Source organism: Podarcis cretensis (assembly GCF_951804945.1).
Source record: "Podarcis cretensis genome assembly, chromosome: 4".
NCBI classification, from domain to species: domain Eukaryota; kingdom Metazoa; phylum Chordata; class Lepidosauria; order Squamata; family Lacertidae; genus Podarcis; species Podarcis cretensis.
Window position 1 is genome coordinate 72,836,014 of NC_137173.1, and position 20,561 is coordinate 72,856,574.

At 40.9% G+C, this 20,561-nt stretch overlaps 1 protein-coding gene across 2 annotated transcripts in view; it reads left to right on the plus strand.

Moving 5' to 3' along the window:
• LOC307214119 (E3 SUMO-protein ligase ZBED1-like) overlaps positions 1-20,561 on the plus strand; it is a 130,070-nt gene that overhangs the window by 97,126 nt on the left and 12,383 nt on the right. For both annotated transcript variants that reach the window (XM_079972675.1, XM_079972674.1), the window contains 2 exons: positions 2,530-2,631; positions 10,882-11,089. In XM_079972675.1, coding sequence (XP_079828801.1) covers positions 2,530-2,631; positions 10,882-11,089 — 310 coding nt within the window. The remainder of the gene's footprint in view (positions 1-2,529; positions 2,632-10,881; positions 11,090-20,561) is intronic.

A 20,561-nucleotide genomic window follows, 5' to 3' on the forward strand; every position in this document is an offset into this window, starting at 1 on the left:
CATACAAACCTTGAGAATCTAAACTCTTTGCTTCCCCTCGGTATCTGACAAAGTTGTAACTGTGCAGCTTTTCTTGAGCGTGTTACCTAGGTAGAATTACAAAAGCATATCAGCACAGAGGAAAGAAAAGCAGGTGCATTTGTTGTTGCCTGCTTTCATGTCTGAATAGAACTGATTTTCGAAAGAACAGAGGATAATTTGCCAGCATGTATTGTGAGAGTTTCCATATTTAGATTTTAATGTTATCAGCTCTTGTTTTTTAGTTTCTCTTTTTTTTGGGGGGGGGGGGAGGGACCCAATTTGGAGCATAGTTAGAATTGCTATTACTAGGTATTTTGAAGACTAATGGACAGCTTTATTGAAGCTGCTATGCATAAATTGGACTGAATGTTTATATGGTAAAAAGGTATGATTTGAATTTGTTCGTATTCTGTGATTTCTCTTGTTTTCTTTGCCCAGAACTGCTACACATTCAAAAATCTTGTGATAGTTATTCGTATATTGATAAGGAAAAGAATAAGACACCGGCTACATTAGTAATGGCTAATTTAGATCTGATCCCATTTTTAACCGTCAGTTTTGAAGCCTGCTTACTCTGAAGTAAATCCCAAAGAGTTTACTTGGCATAAACTAGCCATGGTTATGCATGATTAAGCATTTACCTGGGGGGGGGGGGAGCTTTCCAGAGCTCGATATATATATATAGGATTCCACTGTAAGTCTGACTGATATCCACAAGGAAAACCTATGGGATAACTTAATGTGAAGGTGGGACTTTAAAGGGTATCCAGATTGTGTCCCAAAAGATTTATCTTTTGGTAAGCATATTTATGATTGTGTGTCTAATTCTGACACACAATCTATTATAATTGTTATAATTATAGTCCCCCCGTTAGCTCTGTACCTGTTAATCCTACCCCTCCTCCAAGGGACTTAAACCTCTATGCATATCCCATGTTTATCCTTGCAACAACCATGTGAGGTAGGTCAGGTTGGCTGGGAGGTGTTGGTTGGCTCATGTACAACATAATCAGAGGCGATGAGTTGCGATTTTCAAGACAGTAGTGTATGTCAGATACTGTACCAGAGTATGCAAATGCAGAAAACAGGCATCTCTATCTGTAACAAGTATCAGTGTGCTGAAGGCATTTTATACTGTGTTATGCAGCAATGTTTATTGCATGTTGATCTACAGCTGAACACGAAACGTCATTTAAATCTCTCCAAGATAAAACATATAGGCCTACAATATTCATAAATGTTTTTACTTGCAACCATTTCCCATGGTTGGTAAGTGATTGTAAGTAAAAGTGTCTCTACTTATTTTTGTGCAGGTGTCTTAAGAGAGGCTGGGTGAAAATATTTCCAAGCGCTCCTAAGGAAATAAAATAAAAGTCCAGTATTTTCAGGCTACCTCTAATGTTGCATCCTGACTGGTACATTTCATGTCGCTTCACATTTGTCCTTACTGTCCAGGAATTTTGGCTTTGAGATTCTCCCCTGAATATACAGTTGCTATTCCTGGAATACTAAGCTCAGTATAAGGATTTTTCTTAGTAATGCTTAGTAATGCTGATCTTGGCTAATTGCACTTACACATCTGTGAACACGAGGCCACGGAAATCAGTTTCCTGAGAAGGGGAGGGTAGGTTTGATATGGCATTGTAAATATGCATGTTTCTGTCATTGTGGTCAGATAACCCTTCTGCTGACATACTGTATTTTTCTGTCTATAGGACGCCCTCGTGTATAAGACCCCCCTATTTTAGGGGACTCAATTTTAGGAAAATGAGGGGAGATGTCCCAAAGTTGTTGAGCCTTTCCCCCCACGCAGCTGGGGGCAGGAAACACTTCCTAGATAATTTCTCGCATGCAGAGCCATCGGAGGAATTTGCGCTCCAGCCAGCCATTGTGCTCCAATGCCGCCGCGCAGGAAACAACCCAGGGAGCACCCGCCACGCACAGTGGCAATGGGGGAAGTTGTGCTCTCGCCAACAAGCTGGCTGGTGGTGCACAGCTACTCCTCCCCCCCCCACGTAGCTCTGGGCAGGAAACACCCCCCAGATTGCTCCTCGCCCACTGTGGCATTGGGTGAAGCCATGCTCCCGCCAATGAGTTGGCTGGCGGCACACCGCTTCTCCCCCCCCCCCTCCCCCATGCCACTATCCATGTATTGGACAACCCCAGTTTTTTGACGTGATTTTTTAGTCAAAAAACCTCGTCCAATACACGGAAAAATACGGTAAATTAACAAAATGTCCTGGTGCAAAGTGAGCTATTTCATTTTTTCTTAAATGATCCACTAAAGAAAAACCTTTTTTAAAAAAGTCTGTCCAGACTCTTAAAACAAAAAGTGGAACACAAATATCAAAAATATGTTTCTCATGTTATATTGTTAGTAGATTGTGTGGAAACACTGCTGTTCTACAAATAACTTAAAGGTCAAGTTGCAGGCTCTCAAACCCAGTATGAATACTTTTGTTTTTCACTTAATTGATTTGGACATTGTTTTTCTTTTCCCTCTTTCAGTGGAGTTTTTATACTGTGATTTGGCTTCCATGAAGTCCATACATCAATTTGTGCAAGCATTTAAAGCAAAGAATTACCCACTTCATGTCCTGATCAATAATGGTAAGTTTTCTTAAAAGTTGCTTTTTGGATGAGTGCTCCCCTATTGGGATCCATAGCATTGTTGTATATTTTACTCCCTTCACTTAGCAAAAGAACTGTGTCAGTGGGCAAAAAGTTCTTGAACCTGAGAATTTTGTCCCCTGACTTCTAAGCTAAAGGAATCGTTTGTGCAAGAACCTGATGTGCAACAGCAGTGGAAAAGGGCTAACTTGATATCAGGAATTGTTAGGAAGCATCCAGTATCAAATTGTCTTTATATTCTCTGGCAGTCTTCCTAACTTCATGCTTTGGACTACAACTCTCACCAGCCTCAGCCAGCATGACCAATGCTCAGGGATTATGGGACTTGCAGTCCGAAACATCAGTCCAAGCACACCATAAGCCAAGAGGATACAGTAAAGAACCACCATAACAATCAAGGGATGGAGCAACCATTCAGCGTTCCTTGCCTACTGAGCATGCCCAGTCCTAACTGGGCTAGAACGTGGGGTTTGAGAAAAGGGATTCCCCTTAAGACTTCTAGTACTACTGTAGACCTAGAGGTTCACCCAGATCTGATTATACCCCAGGTGACAGGTGGCAGTAGAGGGAATGTTAATGGGAATAGCAAGGGACAGAAAATGCTCCCCAGGAAAAGGAATGGGCTTCCTGAGTTGATAGAAGCCGGGGTGAAAAAGTTATAAGTAATTCATATAAGCACCCAGGTAGCAGTAGGGGAACAGGAGAGCTTAAAGGAATGAGCTTCAGCTGGGCACATGGATTATTTTCTTCTTTTCGTTTGCCTACCAAACAATAGATCCAATTGTGGCTGAGGAGGGAAGGAGGAGGATAAGTGACTGTCTGTCAAGTTTAAACCATGAAGCTCCCTTGGGAGAATTTAACAAAAGAAAAGAGAGGGTGACGAATTGAAATAAGTTTTGATTCAGTCTGACTTTTATGTAGTTGGGTGTCTTGCTTGTTTTCTGGAAAAGGGAATCGGGTTCAATAGAATAAAAAGGAAAAAGGAGGAAAGCCAAACATTTCAAAGGCTTGCCAGTGTTTCCACTCCTCAAATAGTGTCAGTAATGAAATTCATGTCCTATTGCCACCACTGAATGTAAGTAAGTTGCCTTGTTGGTAGGAGATGAGATTCTATGCCACATGAAAGTTATTCACTGGGCTTCTGATAGACTTGTTCAGTTGTGGCGGGATCTTTAACGTAATCCTTCAGGAATCATGTAGCATTTTCTGTCTTTGGCATCAGTTTAAGATGCATTCCATTTTCATTTTATACCACTGGTAGAGTAGGTCTAGGCCAGTCCTTTCTCTTCTATTAAATACATTTTTTTAAAAAAGCATAGACTTAATAACTAGTAGCATGTAACACTAAGCACTCCATCTCTCTGGTTGATGAACTCCTTGCGCGTCGAACGTCTTGGCTCCCGAATGCCACAAACCCGGAAGTGAGTGTTCCAGTTTGCGAATGTTCTTTTGGAACCCGAACATCCAGTGCAGCTTCTGTGGCTTCTGATTGGCCACAGGAGCTTCCTGCAGCCAATCGGAAGCCGTGCCTTGGTTCCAAATGTTTTGGAAGTCGAACAGACTTCCGGAACGGATTCTGTTTGGTTTCCAAGGTTCTACTGTATAAGAATAGCCTGCTGGATCAGGCCAATGGCCCATCTAGTTCAGCATCCTGTTCTCACAGATGATCAATTGTCTCATTACAGACCACCTTTTTTAGGAGAAATATTCCCTTTTGTTTTATTTTAATAACTAAAATATGGTCATTATTTCAGCTAGATTTTTTTTTGGGGGGGGGGTGTTGATATGCTGTTAGTTAATTTGATAGAATGTTGATGAAAACCAGAATAATTTTAATCCCCAGAAGGACTAATTTGGGCAAAAACATACGGGCAAAAATAAATTGCATACAGATTAATCCAATAATGGCTGAACTGGCAGCTGCAATTATCATGGCACGGGGGTGGGGTGGGGGTGTGGATCATGATTCATTAGCTTGGCTTCAGTGGGAAAAGCCTGCTCATGTGAATAAGCTCCTAGGCAATGATGTTCTCAACTTCTGCAGAATTTCTTGTAAATGCCACACAAGACATGAATATTTGCAAGCACGATGGGTTGATTTAAGGGCAGGGATGTAGGTTCCTATATCTCCATGTCTGTTCCATTTAGTTTAACTGAGGACCTGAAGATTTCTTGAGCACACTTTAAATTAATGTTCTCACGACAAAATATGTCAGGCAAAGTGTGCAGTTTCACAGAAAGGTCAAGTCTTCCCTTTTTAGGCTTTCATTTTGCTTCACAGGCACCATTCTTCACAATGCACAATGTTCGTGTGCACTGCTTACATTTTCAAAGCAAATGTGTAAAAAAAAAAGTGCATAATAAATTGTTAATTTAGGTTAAAAAACAACAACTTGGTTTTTTATTTCACCATGAATGGCAGGAGAAAATGTATTTTATTTCTCCTTGATTTAATAAGTAAATTAGCACAAGTACTGCTCCTCAGCTCAGTTGCCATTACCGCCATTAAGGTACCAAAGGAGAGAGAACATGGTTATTTAATAGTGCCAAAAGAAAAAGAGCTGCAGACTGCGTGAGAAATGTATGCATACTGTGAGCCCTTTTATTTATTTTTTGAAACTTCAGACTCCCTTTCTTACTTATTTAATGCAAGGTATTGTACAAAACAAATATTAAAACCTAGCTGAATGGAAAATAGCAATATATAAACTTTTTTCTTTTTGTTTTAAGGATGGGTGAATAGGCAAGCAAAGTAGTCTGTTGCCAAAGGTCTTGCTGTTAAAAGCATGGAAAAGGACAACATTCCTCCTCCGTTGCCCCGGTTAGGAAATCCTTGTGTGGGGCTAAAAATCAAATCAAATCAATACTGCTCTGCGGAGAGATGTTAAGTGCATTCCCCCAAGATTCTCAGCATTTTACTCTGCCAGACTTTTCAAGGACATAACTCTGCTTCTGTTTTTCACTTTGCAATTTTCTGGTGTATGTACATATAAATTCCATATTTGTATCTGTGGAGGGTTGCTTGACTTCAAATGCTAGGCTACCTTTCCAACCTTTCCAGGTTGAGTTGAATGGTCTGAAGGGTGGTTGTAAATGCATTAGACTGCCTGTACTTGCAATCCTCTCTGCAGTCATGAACCGTGCACCATCTCCATAGATGCAATTTAAGAACACCTGAAGAGGACTATTATCCCATGGTATGTGGGGGAACCCTGCTAGATGGCAGGCCATGACTCTTGCACAACATTTGCATTAAAATTGTGAGAACTCTTTGGCTATCAACATTTTTTTCCCCTCCATCAGATCTGGCAGATGCTCAACATTTTAATATGTTGGGCTTCATACAGTTGCTGTCGGGTTGCTAATAAAATGCAGAAACAGCCGTTTTGTGTGTTACAAGTAGGGATGGTGGAGGATTTCAGTTTGGAGCAAACTTTTCTGGTTAGTATCTGACATACATGCTCAGATCAGAACATAGTCATGTGGGTTAGATTGCACACCTATGAACATTTCCAAATATGGCCTCTTCCAGTTTACAGTTTTAGGGGTGTCTCCCCCCACCCCCAGGCATTTTGAGGGCTTCAATTTATTTCTCACCTAATGAAGAACATATCTAGGTGACTTTCATGCACAATTTACAGTGCAATCTTAAATGGAACTAGTAGGGGTGAGTGCAAAATGGTGGATTGTCCACCATCTCTAAAGCTTTACTGACTTATATGCCTGCACAGGCAGGCGGTTCTATAAGGGCATCCTCCCCCCTCCCCCATGCATGGATCTTTTTCTAGTTCTTTAGTTCTCTCATCCCACCCGCCTTGATTCCAATTGAAGATAATTAGTTGTGCCATCTCCAGTCTGACATAGGTGGCTGGTGTGATCCTGGCAGCGGCGAAGCTGTATGCTCCAGCACTGGGGGCGGAGAGCAGATGGGGGCGTGGCTGGCACACATTCCAGGGGTGTGGCGTGCGTCCCAGGGCATGACATGCGTCCTGGGGGCATGGTGTGCCGCTCACGGGGGTGTGATGCCCGGTGTGGTGGGGGGATGTGTGAAGTGTGTCGGGGGGGCGCGTGATGGTACCCCTTCCCCGATGGTGCCGGCGGTGGTGCGCTTCCCCCGTCCCCCTGTTCCTCCGCCAGTGGATCCTGGAGCCCCTTGGATGAATGTAAGGGTCTTGGATCCATTAAGTTTGAAGCCTCCTCTGTCCTGTCCCTAGAACAATCTGTTTTGGGGCTTAATATGGGCCGCTGCTGACAAAAGAACCACTAACTGTAGCCCTACACTCACAAATGTTATCCATGAAAATAGAGGAAGCTTCCATTACAGATGCACAGTTCATAGAAGGCAGGAAGTCTCCTCTTCTCTTTCCTAATCCCCTCAAACTAGAGGATTTGGGGGGTTAGGATTGCTGTTGTTTTGTGTTAATTTCTATTATTAAACTTAAAAATTCAGAAGTTGTACTGCAAACTTCTGTCTGAGAAATAGATTCACTTGTTGTCATGATGATATATGATTGCTTTGAATGAGAAATTGCTGCTCATAATCCATCTCTCTTCCTCTTCCACCCACCCACAAATATCTACAATTAGGCCTATCAGCTAATTTATGTTAATGGCAATTGTTGTAAAACATTTTTTTAAAACCCACAGATCTTGGAACTGAATTTTTCCTCTCCAGAAATTAAGCTTTGTTTGCTTTGTCTCAAAATCAGGCTTTATTGTTCGAGTGACTGGATACATAAATTCGTTTAATTAAAGTCATGGACACATACACAATGTAAACCCTAGAAAGTTTGTTGGCATCAGCTTGTATTGGATTGAATATTTTTATCCAAGATTTAGCTACTAATTAAGAAAGTTACTATTTTCAGTGCAAATATGAACTTCATAGCAGGATGTCATTAGACTTTTTGGTCACTATATTCTTAGTTGTATTATTCAGTAACTTTCACCCTCTTCTAGAAATCATGGACTGACGTTTGACAGGATCTAGTCCACATTTTATGGTTCACCAGGGTGGATAATATTTATACTATTATTTGTTTGTTGTTTTATCTGAAGTATTTTAAAGCTGCCTTTCAGACTAACCAACTCTCTCAAGGTGGCTTACATAAAAGCTTACAATTTTAGTTTACATACTTCTATGTATCAAAATGTATAGAGCGATCCTGCAACCAGTCTGATCTTTTCTTGTTGCATTTCCAAGCAAAACCTCAACAGTATCACATACAATGGTACCTCAGGTTAAGTACTTCATTTGTTCTGGAGGTCAGTACTTAACCTGAAACTGTTCTTAATCTGAAGCACCACTTTAGCTAATGGGGCCTTCTGCTGCCTCTGCACCGCTGGAACACGATTTCTGTTCTCATCCTGAAGCACTATTTTTGGTTTAGCAGAGCCTGTAACCTGCAGCGTATGTAACCTGCAGCGTATGTAACCTGAGGTTCCACTGTACATCACTTTTTGTTTAACAAAGAAAGTAGGTGGTTTTACTTCCATTGTTTCTCTTCATTCGCCTCCCCCCTTGGTATAAATTGTCTCCAACTGAATCTTTCCAATGTTCCATGCACTTAAATGCTCTCTCTCTCTCCAGTGTGGATTCCCTCGTATATCATAAGGTTTCCCTTTCTGTGTTTACTTTCCTAGGAGCAACCCCCATTAAAAACAGTGGGATATAGCAGAGTAAACATGCATAGGAATGGGCTGTTAATCTGTGGATTTGTTAAACTCTTAACCCAGGGCAAATCTGGGAGTGGTAATACATGTACACACATAATCCCCCTCCTTTGAAAATGTAATTTGCATTGGAAGAAAGAAAAAACGTTGACCCTATTGCAAAAACACGCTTAATATTAATTTGGCCTTAAGTGTGGTGATGAGGTATCTGTGAATAAGGCAAAGTAGGGACAATCTATCAGAGATAAGGGGCAGATTTTTCCAGTTTGTTTTAAGATTTTGAATTCTAGAGTGTTGCTTTGCAAATATTTTTTCCCTCAGTACCTGGAACATTCTCCTCTCTGATGTTGGAGCTCTATTGTTTTTCTTGCCACCCTTTCCTGCTTCTGTAAGACAGCACACATCACCCGTGTATCTGAGCTAAACCATAGGGTGGTTTGAGTGTGAGTTTAATGGCCTAGTTCATGCAAAACCCAAAGCCAAACCATGGCTAAGTGTGACCACAACAGTGTGCAGGAAAAAACCATAGTAACTACAGCTTGTGAGACAAATCACAAGCATCTGGTTTACATGTAACACTAAGCCAAACCATGGTTTAGCTTGCGGTAGTGTGGCAGAAGCAGAAGCAGAAAATCACCAAAATGACTGTAATTTTCCTGTAAGGGTTTGGCTTTACGTTACATTTCACTGGGTCTCGGTGAAATCTTGGTTTATTGCAGTTAACTGTTTTCCTGTGTTTGACCTGGCTGAGCCATTCCTGCCTCCTTCCCAAAAGACATCTTCATTCAGAGCTAATTCAAGTACATAATTCAGACTGGATCTTGCTGAATGTCAGAGTTAATGTGCAATTATATGGATTGCCTCAGCATCTTGATATCTACTTGCATGTACACTAATAGGAGATCAGAAATTGCTAAACAAAATATGCATTGGCACACACTGTACAGATTATTCATAAATGCGCTTGCTGCTGCCTTACTTTTTCTATTGATGTCTGTTTAATCAAAGGCTTTTGAAACCAAGCTCGCTAAACTAAATTAGTAAATTGCATATAAATGACAGTCCTATCAAAACAGAGAGGGCTGGGGTTTTTTAATAATAAAAAGTGTCACTAACATTCTGTCTGCTGCCAATCCTTGTTCCTGAACTTGCTGCTATGTGCTATCAGACACTAGGGAACATTAGAAATCCAAAGGCAATTAGCAGTGAAATCTATTCAAAAAGTAGTTGATTTGTAAGAGTTCTCCTATGAAAAGTTTAGCAAAAGAATTTTTAGAGTGGGCAAAAGATGAAAGTGCACCATGTTCTTGGCAACAAATAGTTTCACAGTTATTGGCAGTAGAAAAATAGAACAGCTTTTGTTGCTCAAGTTCACCCCTTTAGGACCCATGAGTAAAGCTGAGGACATGTTTGGATGCTAGAAAATCAATAGTCTACAACTTTTAGTGCCTGGTGAATGTTGTGTAGTTAATAATTTAAAAAGGGGAAGTTGTTCTTCCAAGGCTTTTCCTTTTATCTGAAAGCAGGTCTCTGTGTATGTATGTTTGCTTTATTTCCTTCATTTCCTTCTAGTGCTCAGCAGGATTAAAATAGCACAAACATACATTTCAGGAAATATTTTTTTTGGGAAACAGTTGTATCTCTCTGGAGACTAAAGAGCTGTTGGAGATGGCAAGAAAAATATATAAATAGTGATTTACTGGGGTGGGGGTGGGGGTGGGGGTGGGGGTGTCGGAGAACATGGTGAATGTGTCTACAGCATAAAGTCAGAGAGAAACAATAGCCAAAGTTATTGTGCCAAGAGGACAGAATGAACTAAGTGTGCAAAATCTATACAGTAGAGGCAAAGCAGGCTTTCCCTCCTCTAGGAATCTTTGAGCTGAGCTAGCTCAGGGCCAGTTCCCAAGGCAGAAATGAAGTGGGACATGGTCTTTATCCATTGTTCAATGCAAAAACAATTCACTAGTGAGAAAGCAATCAAGCAACTACTTTAGTACTTGCTCAGTACACCTGCTTTTCCTGGGCTTTCTTTTTGGTCATGTGAATGAACTGTCCCTGAAGGTGGTGAGTCCAAGGTGGAAGAAAGCAGGGCATAAGTATTACTTGTATGATGGCACTTCCTCATTTCATCTTCTTCTGGAAATGGAGTTGCTTGGAATTCCATTATTTTTTGTGAAGGAGCTCATTTTTTTGCAGGTACTAGGAAGTTTATAAGCTTATATATATGTATATAAACACACACACACACACACACACAAACACACAAATTGATGAATTCAGGTAGTTTTTTTTTAAAAAAATATTAAATTTATATACCACCCTTTGTGTAGTGGTGTTAAATATCTCATGTTTATGAATAAGTAGTTTGTTAAGGGTGTTGGGGATTGTAGTTTTGTAAGTGGTAAGCTACAGTTTCCATGTTTCTTGGGGGGGGGGATTATGTGCTTTCAAATGTACGATGTGTAGCAGCCTATATAGTGGTCCATTCACCACTAGCAGGCTCCTGTATACCACAAACTTCACCTGCACTCTTTCTTTTCTTTTTAAACTTCACAGCTGCAGTGATGCTGGTGCCTGAAAGGAAAACAGAGGATGGGTTTGAGGAACACTTTGGTATTAACTACATGGGACACTTCTTGTTGACTAACCTTCTCTTGGAAACACTGAAGCAATCAGGAACCCACAGCCACAATGCTCGAATTGTCACTCTCTCATCAGCTACCCATTATGTAGCAGAATTACGTCTTAACGATCTGCAAAGCAGGTATATTGAAATAAAATGAAAAACTTCACTGTACCTCGAGTTTACAAAAAAATTGAAACCAGAATTCCAGAATTTAGCTCATTTGCCTTGTATATCCAGACTTATTTATTTCATATTTGTATCCCATTCCCTCCCTACAAGGAGTTTTGGGAGAATTCAGGATGGGACAACTTTGAAAATTCTCTTGCCTTTATGAGCATGAATTTTGGGTTCTGCACATCAATGCATTTGCTCCCAGTACCAGCCTATTCTTCATATGAGGGCTGCAGTATTTAATTGGGTGAACCATTGTCCTGCTTAATCAGGAATCAGATTTTTTTTAAATAAAAAAATGATTCAAAATAATTATTTTTAAGAGAAACACTTATGAAGACTCCAGATGGCAACCACCATCTTAAGGGCCATTCCGTTTTGTGTGTGCGCAGGGGGTAATACCTCTACAAAGGTGTTGGCTGGGCTCTTCACCTTTCAGGGATGCTGGGTTGCACCCGTGCTGAATAAGGGGTCCAAAGTCCCTTCCAGCCCCATGATTCCATAAATTCATCCTCTAAAACACACACAAAATGACTTTTTCTTTAGGACAAGTTTTCTTATATGCAAATTAATTCAAGTCAAGTTTGATTTATTGATTACACAAATCAACCTTTCTCTAATTGTGTGACAACCTTCCAAGTTAACCTTCAGAAAGGGGGAGGTGTGGGAGGGTTTGCTAGGCAGAAGTCCTCATCCACAGCTGGCAATGATGCCCTTGTGTCATTCTGAGGACCATCATTTCCTGCTGGGGAGCATGGGATTCGCAATGTCCTCCACCTCCAAATTCATTAAGCCATGCAAAAGAAGAAACTACAATTTCCTGCTCCTCAATATTTCCCAGGTTCTCTGTTGCCCTAGATGCTACCCTTGCACAGTTTTCAGATGACAGCAAAGGCAAGTAGGAAGGGAAACATTGTAGAAGGGCCACAGCTCAGTGGCTAGCATCTGCTTTGAATGCAGAAGGTCTCAGGTTCAATTCCTGGCAACTCCAGGAATGTTCCCTGCCAGAAATCCTGGACATCTGCTACCAGTCAGTAGACAATTCTGAGCAAGAGGCTCCTGGCTGTTTGGATTCCCAACCTACACAGAGTCTAGCACTTCTCCACTGACTGTCAGTTTCTCTCATAAGTTTTGCTCTCCAATTGGCAATATCCCCCTTCAATACTCTTGCCAGTTGGCAGTCATTCTGGCATGTGTTGGATATCATTTATTCTATTTAAATGTTGCCAGATTTCTGTTCATCCACCTGCCTGCTCCTTAACCCTTTTCATTGGGTTAATCTGTTCTTCCTTTGCTCTGTTTTAGGAGAATCATGGAGGGGGAATTTATAGCTCTAATCCCAGCCCCTGCTTATTATGCAGGAAATGCAGAGCTTAGAGCTGTGCCATATACCCTGTTGCCAAGCCATTTTCCTACCCAGCCATTCCTTTTGCATTGCTAGAACTGTGTTGTCTTCTTTACTGGCATGGTGTGACTTTGGAGACTGATACTAGTTGCTAAATTCAATATCCTCAAAACAACAACAAACCTCTGGTTACGTGAAACGTATTCAGTAAACACACAAGACGTAACCGGCTTGGTCCATATAACTCTACTCTGTAAAAGTTGCTGCTTACAGCAGCTACTACTATGCTATAAGATCCTGTGATATCATATATGAGTTTGTACTACTGATGAAGCCCAGGACGGCAAAACAAGGCTAATATTCCGGAAATCCTTGTCTTAGACTCTGTGAAAGGATTCTGTGGAACTGTAACAACCTTTCGTGTGGATTGTTGGACTCTATGAACAGACAGGTGGAATAGACACTTACACATACATGGACGTTACGCATAAACTGATTAGAGAATGAACTGATCCACTGTGTCTTCTGCTTTTTCCTTGAACTTTATGAGCTACTTCTGTTAAAATCTACAATTTAATACAATGAATAGTATACTTTATTTATTTAAACGTACAGCCGGTTATGTCTTGTGTGTTTATTGAAAGTCAACATCCTGACAAACTTGGATGGATTAAAGGAGCTAATAAGTCATGTCAGGGTAATGTCTTTTTAGGTATAAGAATGGAATGCATATGTTGTTGTCTTCTCTTCCATGGCAGCCTGTTGGAACAGCCTCTGTGTTTCTACTAATGTAACCCAAGGCAAATTATGAAAGTCACAGAGTATGAACCTAGTTATATTGTGGAATGCAATACTACCTTCTCGGTAGTGGCACCCTCCCTGTGGAACACCCTCCGTCCAGTTGTCAAGGAGATAAAGAACTCTGCAACTTTTAGAAGACATCTGTATTGGGAAGTTTTTAATATTTGATGCCTTATTATGTTTTATATATTCTGTAAGTCACCCAGAGTGGCTGGGGAAGCCCAGCCAGATGGGCAGGGTATAAATAATAAAATCACCACCATCAGCTAAACTTTGGTTTTGTATAGCACATCCTTGCATGTGAGCTACACATTACCGAGGCCACATCCTCCTTTGCTGATCTGTATTTGCATACTTCATCAGAAGGTGCTTTTTAAGAAGTACAAATCCAAAGCTCACTTGGATATATGGAGCAGGTTTTTTTTTGAATCCTGGCTTGCTTACACACAGTGTCAGTGAGAGATGCATAGGCTTAATTTAGGGATGCCATTTGGAGAGGGTGGAAGGGTAGTGAACTCCCTCTTCTCCTGGTATTTCAGGACTCGTGAGTATTCCTTTGGGTCACTTACAGCTTTGGTTACTTAGAAGTATTTATTTTTATACTGTCTTTTGACCCTGAGATGGCTTCCAAGGAGGCTCATTTCTCTCCCCCCTGCTTAAAAATCTTGGGAACTATAGTTTATCCCCACACACAGAGTTTCCAATACCTTCAACAAACTACAGTTTCCAGGATTCTCTGGGGGGTTCTTTAACTGTATGCTGGGTATGCAGCCACGGTTTGCAAAACAAAGCACCACAAAACCAACTTTTAAAATAATCAAAGAGCAGCGTTAAAGCTTTTACATCAAAAACCATTTCAGGACAGGTAGACCAAGAATTGTTTTTGTCTTTCCTATTCACCTGAAGGTGTTCAGGAATAGCAGGCTGCTGCCACAGGAAAAAAACCACCCTGTCCTGCATTCCCATGAAATGCAATTCTTTTGTTTTGGTGGTGGGACATCTGACAGGGTCTTGGAAGATAACAAAAAGTAAACACAACAAATACCTTTAAGATTCATAACTTCTTAGCAATTTAATCTTGGATATATCTCAAGAACAGGTTTCTGTACAGTGCTGTGACTCATCTTCCCCCATTCCCTTTGCAACACATACTACTGAAACCTGTAATGGAGCTCTGGTTTCCTCCTTAAGAGTTTTGGCTTCGCAAATTTCTTAAATGGCATTTCAACAAAAGTCTCGTTTTAGCATGCAGTGTTTTGATAGCCTTTCTTCTGTGTTCTCCTCTGAAATTGTGTGGACACGAGAGAGCATAATGTAGGTATAATCATGCCAGCTAGAATTTCTCCTGAATGGGCAGCTGTCTTTTCCTGCCTGTTACAAAAGTACTTCAAGAGAGGAACTTTAATTTGCATTCCGGGCCTCCATATCTTTGAAATATCCCCCTCTTTTGTGGGGAAAACAGAAAGCAGCAGCATCTCCTTAAGATCCTCATTATAAAGCCCTTGGAGAGCAGTTGGACCAAACAGGAGGGCCACATTTTGTTAGTGAAATATTGTATGAAAAGTGGTTTAAACAGCTCTTTCCTTATATGTTGACTGTAAAATAGAGCATTGCACCTGCATTTGCTTATAGAGCTTCAGTAAACACAATAGTGACTTCAGTAAACACAATAAGGTATTTTAAGAGTAGCCATTACATTACTAAATATTAATCTAGCTCACTTGTTTTCCTGTCTTCCACTGCTCGTGATTAACATTGTTACAAGTGAAATTGCCTTTAGACAAATGGCTGTAATGATTCCAGCCCACATATGCAACAGAAGGCTAGGCAGTAATTTCATCCTGAAGTTACCTTTTTGCCTGAATATTTATTGCGGTGCTGTCAGTATAACAGCATGATAGATTAGGAGGTTTTGCATTAAAATGATTCTTAAGTAAAGTAGACATGAATATGTTGAACGAGCCCCTGCAGGACCTTTTTAAAGCTGCTGAAGCTTTCTTTGTTTCTTGGATACCTCATTTCAGAAGTTTTATATATTTGGAAAATTCAAATAGTGAATACTATAAGCCTGTTTGTTCTATGGAATTCATTCCTGTCAATGTCCATTTAAACATTATGTGTGTTTACAGTTATGATAACCTCCATTTGTTTTCCAGTCAATAACTGTGAGTTACATTTATTGACTGTTACTGGCGGTGATGTGGGTTTTCCATAGGATTTTGAAATTCAAAAATATTCCCTTGAAGTTTAGGGTAATTTGCACTGGGTAATTTTCAGGTTTTGAGAGTTATCCAATTTAGTTTGCGTATTTTACTTGTATTTAGTAAGCAAAGCTAAAATTGTTGAAACTGCTAGGCTTGCCCAGTAATATATTTGCAGATTAACTTATTTTTCCATGTAAAAATTAAAACACTGGGGATTTTTCTGCCCTTCGTCATTTATTACTGATCTTGAGTATTGGACCCTAGTTCTCAGTCAGGTCCACTTTAAGTTATCAGGTAAAATAAGCACAGATACCACACACTGGCTAACATAAGCAATACATTTTGTATGCTATTTTCTAGGCAAGATTTGCCTAAAAACTTGTTTGATGGAAATACTGTTGTGGTTTGATTTTTCAGATTGTTTGATTTCCTTTATTTTGCTTGCTCTGGGATGTATTTCCATGAGGAGAGGGTTGCAGACCACATCAGTTTGGGTGACATGCTGATTCAAACCATGGCTTAACTCACAGCAGTGAAGCAGACGGAGGACCACAGGAGGATCATCATGGTGACAACATCCTCTCCAGAAGCCCACACACTTCCTTATTATAATAATTTAATAATAATAATAATTTATTATTTATACCCCACCCATCTGGCTGGGCTTCCCCAGCCACTCTGGGCGGCTTCCAAAAAAAATATTAAAATACTGTACTACATCAAACATTAAAAGCCTCCCTAAACAGGGCCGCCTTCAAATGTCTTCTAAAAGTCTGGTAGTTGTTCTCTTTGACATCTGGTGGGAGGGCGTTCCACAGGGAGGGCGCCACTACCAAGAAGGCCCTCTGCCTGGTTTCCTGTAACTTGGCTTCTCGCAGTGAGGAAACCGCCAGAAGAACCCTCGGTGCTGGACTATTTGCACAAAGCCATGATTTGCCTTGGTGCCCCATTTCTCTGACTGTGTTCTGTGGAACCCTGGGGTTCTGCAAAGCAGTACAAGGGGTTCTGCAATTTTTAAAAAATGTAATGGTGGAGAAGCATGCGCAATGTGTGATTTCCACTGAGTTGCAGCCATTGAGATTAAATGCCCTTCCTCTTCTTCCCTTCCTTTCCAAGAGCTAAATCAGTGGTGCCCAGTGTGGGCAGGGCAGTGTTGGGTACCTGGCTTCCCAACCCTGTGCTTTGTTTTTCGTTACTGAAAGGGTGTGTGTGTGTGAGGCAGCAGGGAACTTACTTTTGCCATTGCCTTATCCCTCCATCTCTTTGTAGTTATCAGTAACACACTGCATTGGGAAGCACAGGAAGCAACACCCTGCCCACACCATACCACTACTGGGTTAAATTGGCTGTTGAGTCACTTGTCATGGGAATTCTTTGTCCCCCTCTTAGCGCCTTCCATTGAGCTGCAGCCTGCAAGCAAGGGTTCAAAATGCTACTCCTTTTAACACTGACAGACGCAAGGGGAGTATTGGCTTTGTCCTCATTAGATCTGGGAAGTATCTGGGCAGCCGTTTCTACATACTGAGGGTTAAAGACATTCTGTGTTGGGAATGAAGGCTCTTTATGAGGCAAAAAAATAGTTGTCCAAGTTTCCTATATCATCTGAAGGCAGCCCTGTTTAGGGAAGCTTTTAATGTTTGATGCATTACTGTATTTTAATATTTTGTTGGAAGCCGCCCAAAGTGGCTGGGGAGGCCTGGCCAGATGGATGGGGTATAAATTATTATTATTATTATTATTATTATTATTATTATTATTATTATTATTAATCATCCTTCTCAGAGCACCTGCATCTTTTCGCTCTTCTCATTTCTGCCTTACTTCTAGTGTTAGCCAGGCTGTGTTTCCCAGGTTGTTTAATTAGGTCCACAGTCTCGTCAACAGTGAGTTGATTTATGACCAATTTAGGGGCAGCTTGATGGTGAGAGAAGAAAAAGAAGATGGACAGGAACAACCCCCCCCCCCCAAAAAAAAATCAGAATGTTCCTTCCACACTGTCTCTTCAGTACCCTACTGTGCTGCTGCTACAGTTTGTTTGTATTGCATAAAGAGTTTAAGGGGTCAAAGGATTGTATGAACAGAAACTTTAAAAGTTTTATAATTTTAAAAGGATAAAAGCCATAAAAATAAATAAATTGAAGCATACAGAAGTAGTCACCAGAAGGTTAAGATGGCGGCTGTGAGGCTGATTAGCTCTTTGGGGTAATTTACAAGGCTGGCTTCATAACATTTTACAGTGTTGCTTGCTGGGGATAATCGGAGCATGTAAACAACCTTGCTCTCAGCAGAAAAGAGGAAAAGTGGCCAGCAGTCAGCCCCCATGTTACAGTTAAAACAGAGTTTTAAAAGAATTTTAAAAAGGAATCTGTGGAGCTCTGATAAGCGCATCTTACCTCAGCGCCATCTTGACCGAAAACCCTTTGTTACAACTCATGATTTGTCTCTAACACTGACAGAGATAAGGACTCTTTCTGGTCAGAGCCAAAGCCTAAAGGATAACAAGCAAAGCAAAGGCTTCTCCCATCAGTGGCTATCAGCAGCAGAGTTTTTCAAAGTCTCAAGAGTTGATGCTTCTAAAAGTTGCAGCTCTGGCTGGCTCCTCCAATGATCAACTCCATTCCCCCTGTATATATTTCTGCAAACATTCTGCTATATTTTTGTTTAAAGTGAAGGGTTCCAGCGCTAAAAAAAAAAAAGCTAGAGAAGCACTGTCTCAGTATTGTATGCAAACAAAGTCAGTATGCTTGGAGAGCTTTCTGTTGAGGGCTTCATTCCATAGAACGATGCCTCTGAATACTGGTTGCTGAAAATCCCAGGTAGGCTGAGTGCTGTTGTGCTGAAGTCCTACTTGCCTGCTTCCCACAGGAATGTAGCTGGCCACTGTGAAAACAGGATGCTGGACAGACGAGCCATTGGCATGCTCCAGCAGACTATTCTTAAGGAGAAAAGATTCATATTTGACTGTGTTCTTGCCCTATTTATCTGCTGCCGGTTAGAAATAAGTGTCTAGACAGCTTTAATAAACACTAGTTTGCTGGCTGCTCACCAACTGTTAGAGAAATCTTGGCAACATATATAGACGCTAACATCTCTAGACTTATTGCCAGAGACATGTGCTGCCTGCCTGCCTGCCTGTCTTTCACCCTGTTGTCTTTCATATTGTGTGTGTGTGTGTGTCAGCCATACATATATACACACACTCATGTGCATGTAAAGATCAAGATTCAGAGCATCCGCTGTGTTTTAAGGAAAGAAGCAAAATAGCTAAAGGAGGATGATAAATGGAAAAGACGCCACTTATGAGCATATTTAGTATTTCAACCATAGTTTATAGATAGTTCTGCAGCAAAATGTGTGAAAAACTTACCTAAATGAATAGAAAGTCGTAATCTATAGTTGCACCCAGGACTGAATCCAGTTGTTGAAAATCTGCAGTTTCTTGTGAGGACTGGACTCTTGATGTAATCATGAAGCTCTATCCTGCCTGGAAGATCAGTCTTATTCAGGCATCCTTGAAAATTGGAAATTCCACCTCAGGGAGGGCACAGAGATTAGCATTCCAGCTCTAACCTGTCTACCATCCTCAATGCCTTCAAGCAAGAAGCCTGTTTCTACCCATTTAGGCTCTTCAGCTTACAGATGGTGATGGGAATTGGGAAGCTAGCATTATCAGCTTTGTGTGTGGAATTTCCATTTTATAACAATGTCTTTGATAGGACTACCTTATCTCAATTAATAGGCCAGACATTCAATCTAAAAGGATGATTTTTTAAAAAGGAATAGTGCATCAGTCTTGCACATAATGGCAAACTGGCCACTGAGCATAGTGCTAGAAATTACGCAAATAATTTCCACATTCCATGCAACTAAAAACCTGGTTACCAGCTAAAGGACTGAATATATCTATGGCTGTCTGGGGTTTTTTCCTTAGCTTAGACAACAGCGATGTTTTACAAACATAAGGCACAAATCATTAAGAAAGCTTTATGAGTTCTAGAGTGCTTCTGTTTTCCTCACCAAGTGCTGAAGCCAAGGTGTATTGCAGCATTTTACATGCGGCCTTTTGTTAGAAGTCACGTTAAGGTATGCAGAATAACAATGCTTTTGTTGAAACATTTAGCAATCTGCCTACGCCTGAGTACATTCTTAATAAACTGCTGTGCCCCCTAGACAGATTAACACCTTGGAAATTGGAGGGAGGTAGATTGGGAAAGGAAGTGTCAGGGTTTTTGATGTGTAGAATATACAAGTGGTTTGTGGCAGCCAGGAAATCCTGGCTTCTGGCAACATTGAGGTTAATTATAGCTGTCTTTTGTGAGCTGTGCACAATTATGTGTCTCTGAAGAATGAACCCTAACAAGAAGGCAGAGTAGAGGGAAAAAAGGCCTCCAGGAACCTAGAAGTGACATCAAGTAGCCACTTGACGTATTATTCTGACCTTGTGTCAATCAATATGCGTCATTCTCCCCTTCAGGTGTAGTGCATTTGTCAGCAGTTTAAAAAAATGAATAAAAGAACATGGCACAAAAGGAACAGAAGTTGAAGCATAGGCCTTGGTAGGCTCATGTTGTCCTCTCTCTTTCTCTCTCCACACAGCACATACCATATTGTGTTCAACTGAGCATGAATTTGCAGTAAAGTGGTACCTCGGGTTACAGACGCTTCAGGTTTCAGACGCTTTAGGTTACAGACTCCGCTAACCCAGAAATAGTACCTCGGGTTAAGAACTTTGCTTCAGGATAAGAACAGAAATCATGCTCCGGCGGCGCGGCGGCAGTGAGAGGTCCCATTAGCTAAAGTGGTACCTCAGGTTAAGAACAGTTTCAGGTTAAGAACGGACCTCCAGAACAAATTAAGTTCTTAACCTGAGGTACCACTGTATTTGGAGCACAACCTAAGCTGCTGTTGCAGCCAGAAACAGGTCTTGTCATGTTCTGGAATAAGGTGTAACCCTTAAAATGTAGTACAGCCAGAAACTGAACAGTGTTAGAGGAGTAACTGATCCTGAGGTTTGGGGGGAAGCTATTTTCCCCTGCACCACCTCCAAAATTCTACCATTCGATCCCAGAACAGGTATTAGCATTTCATA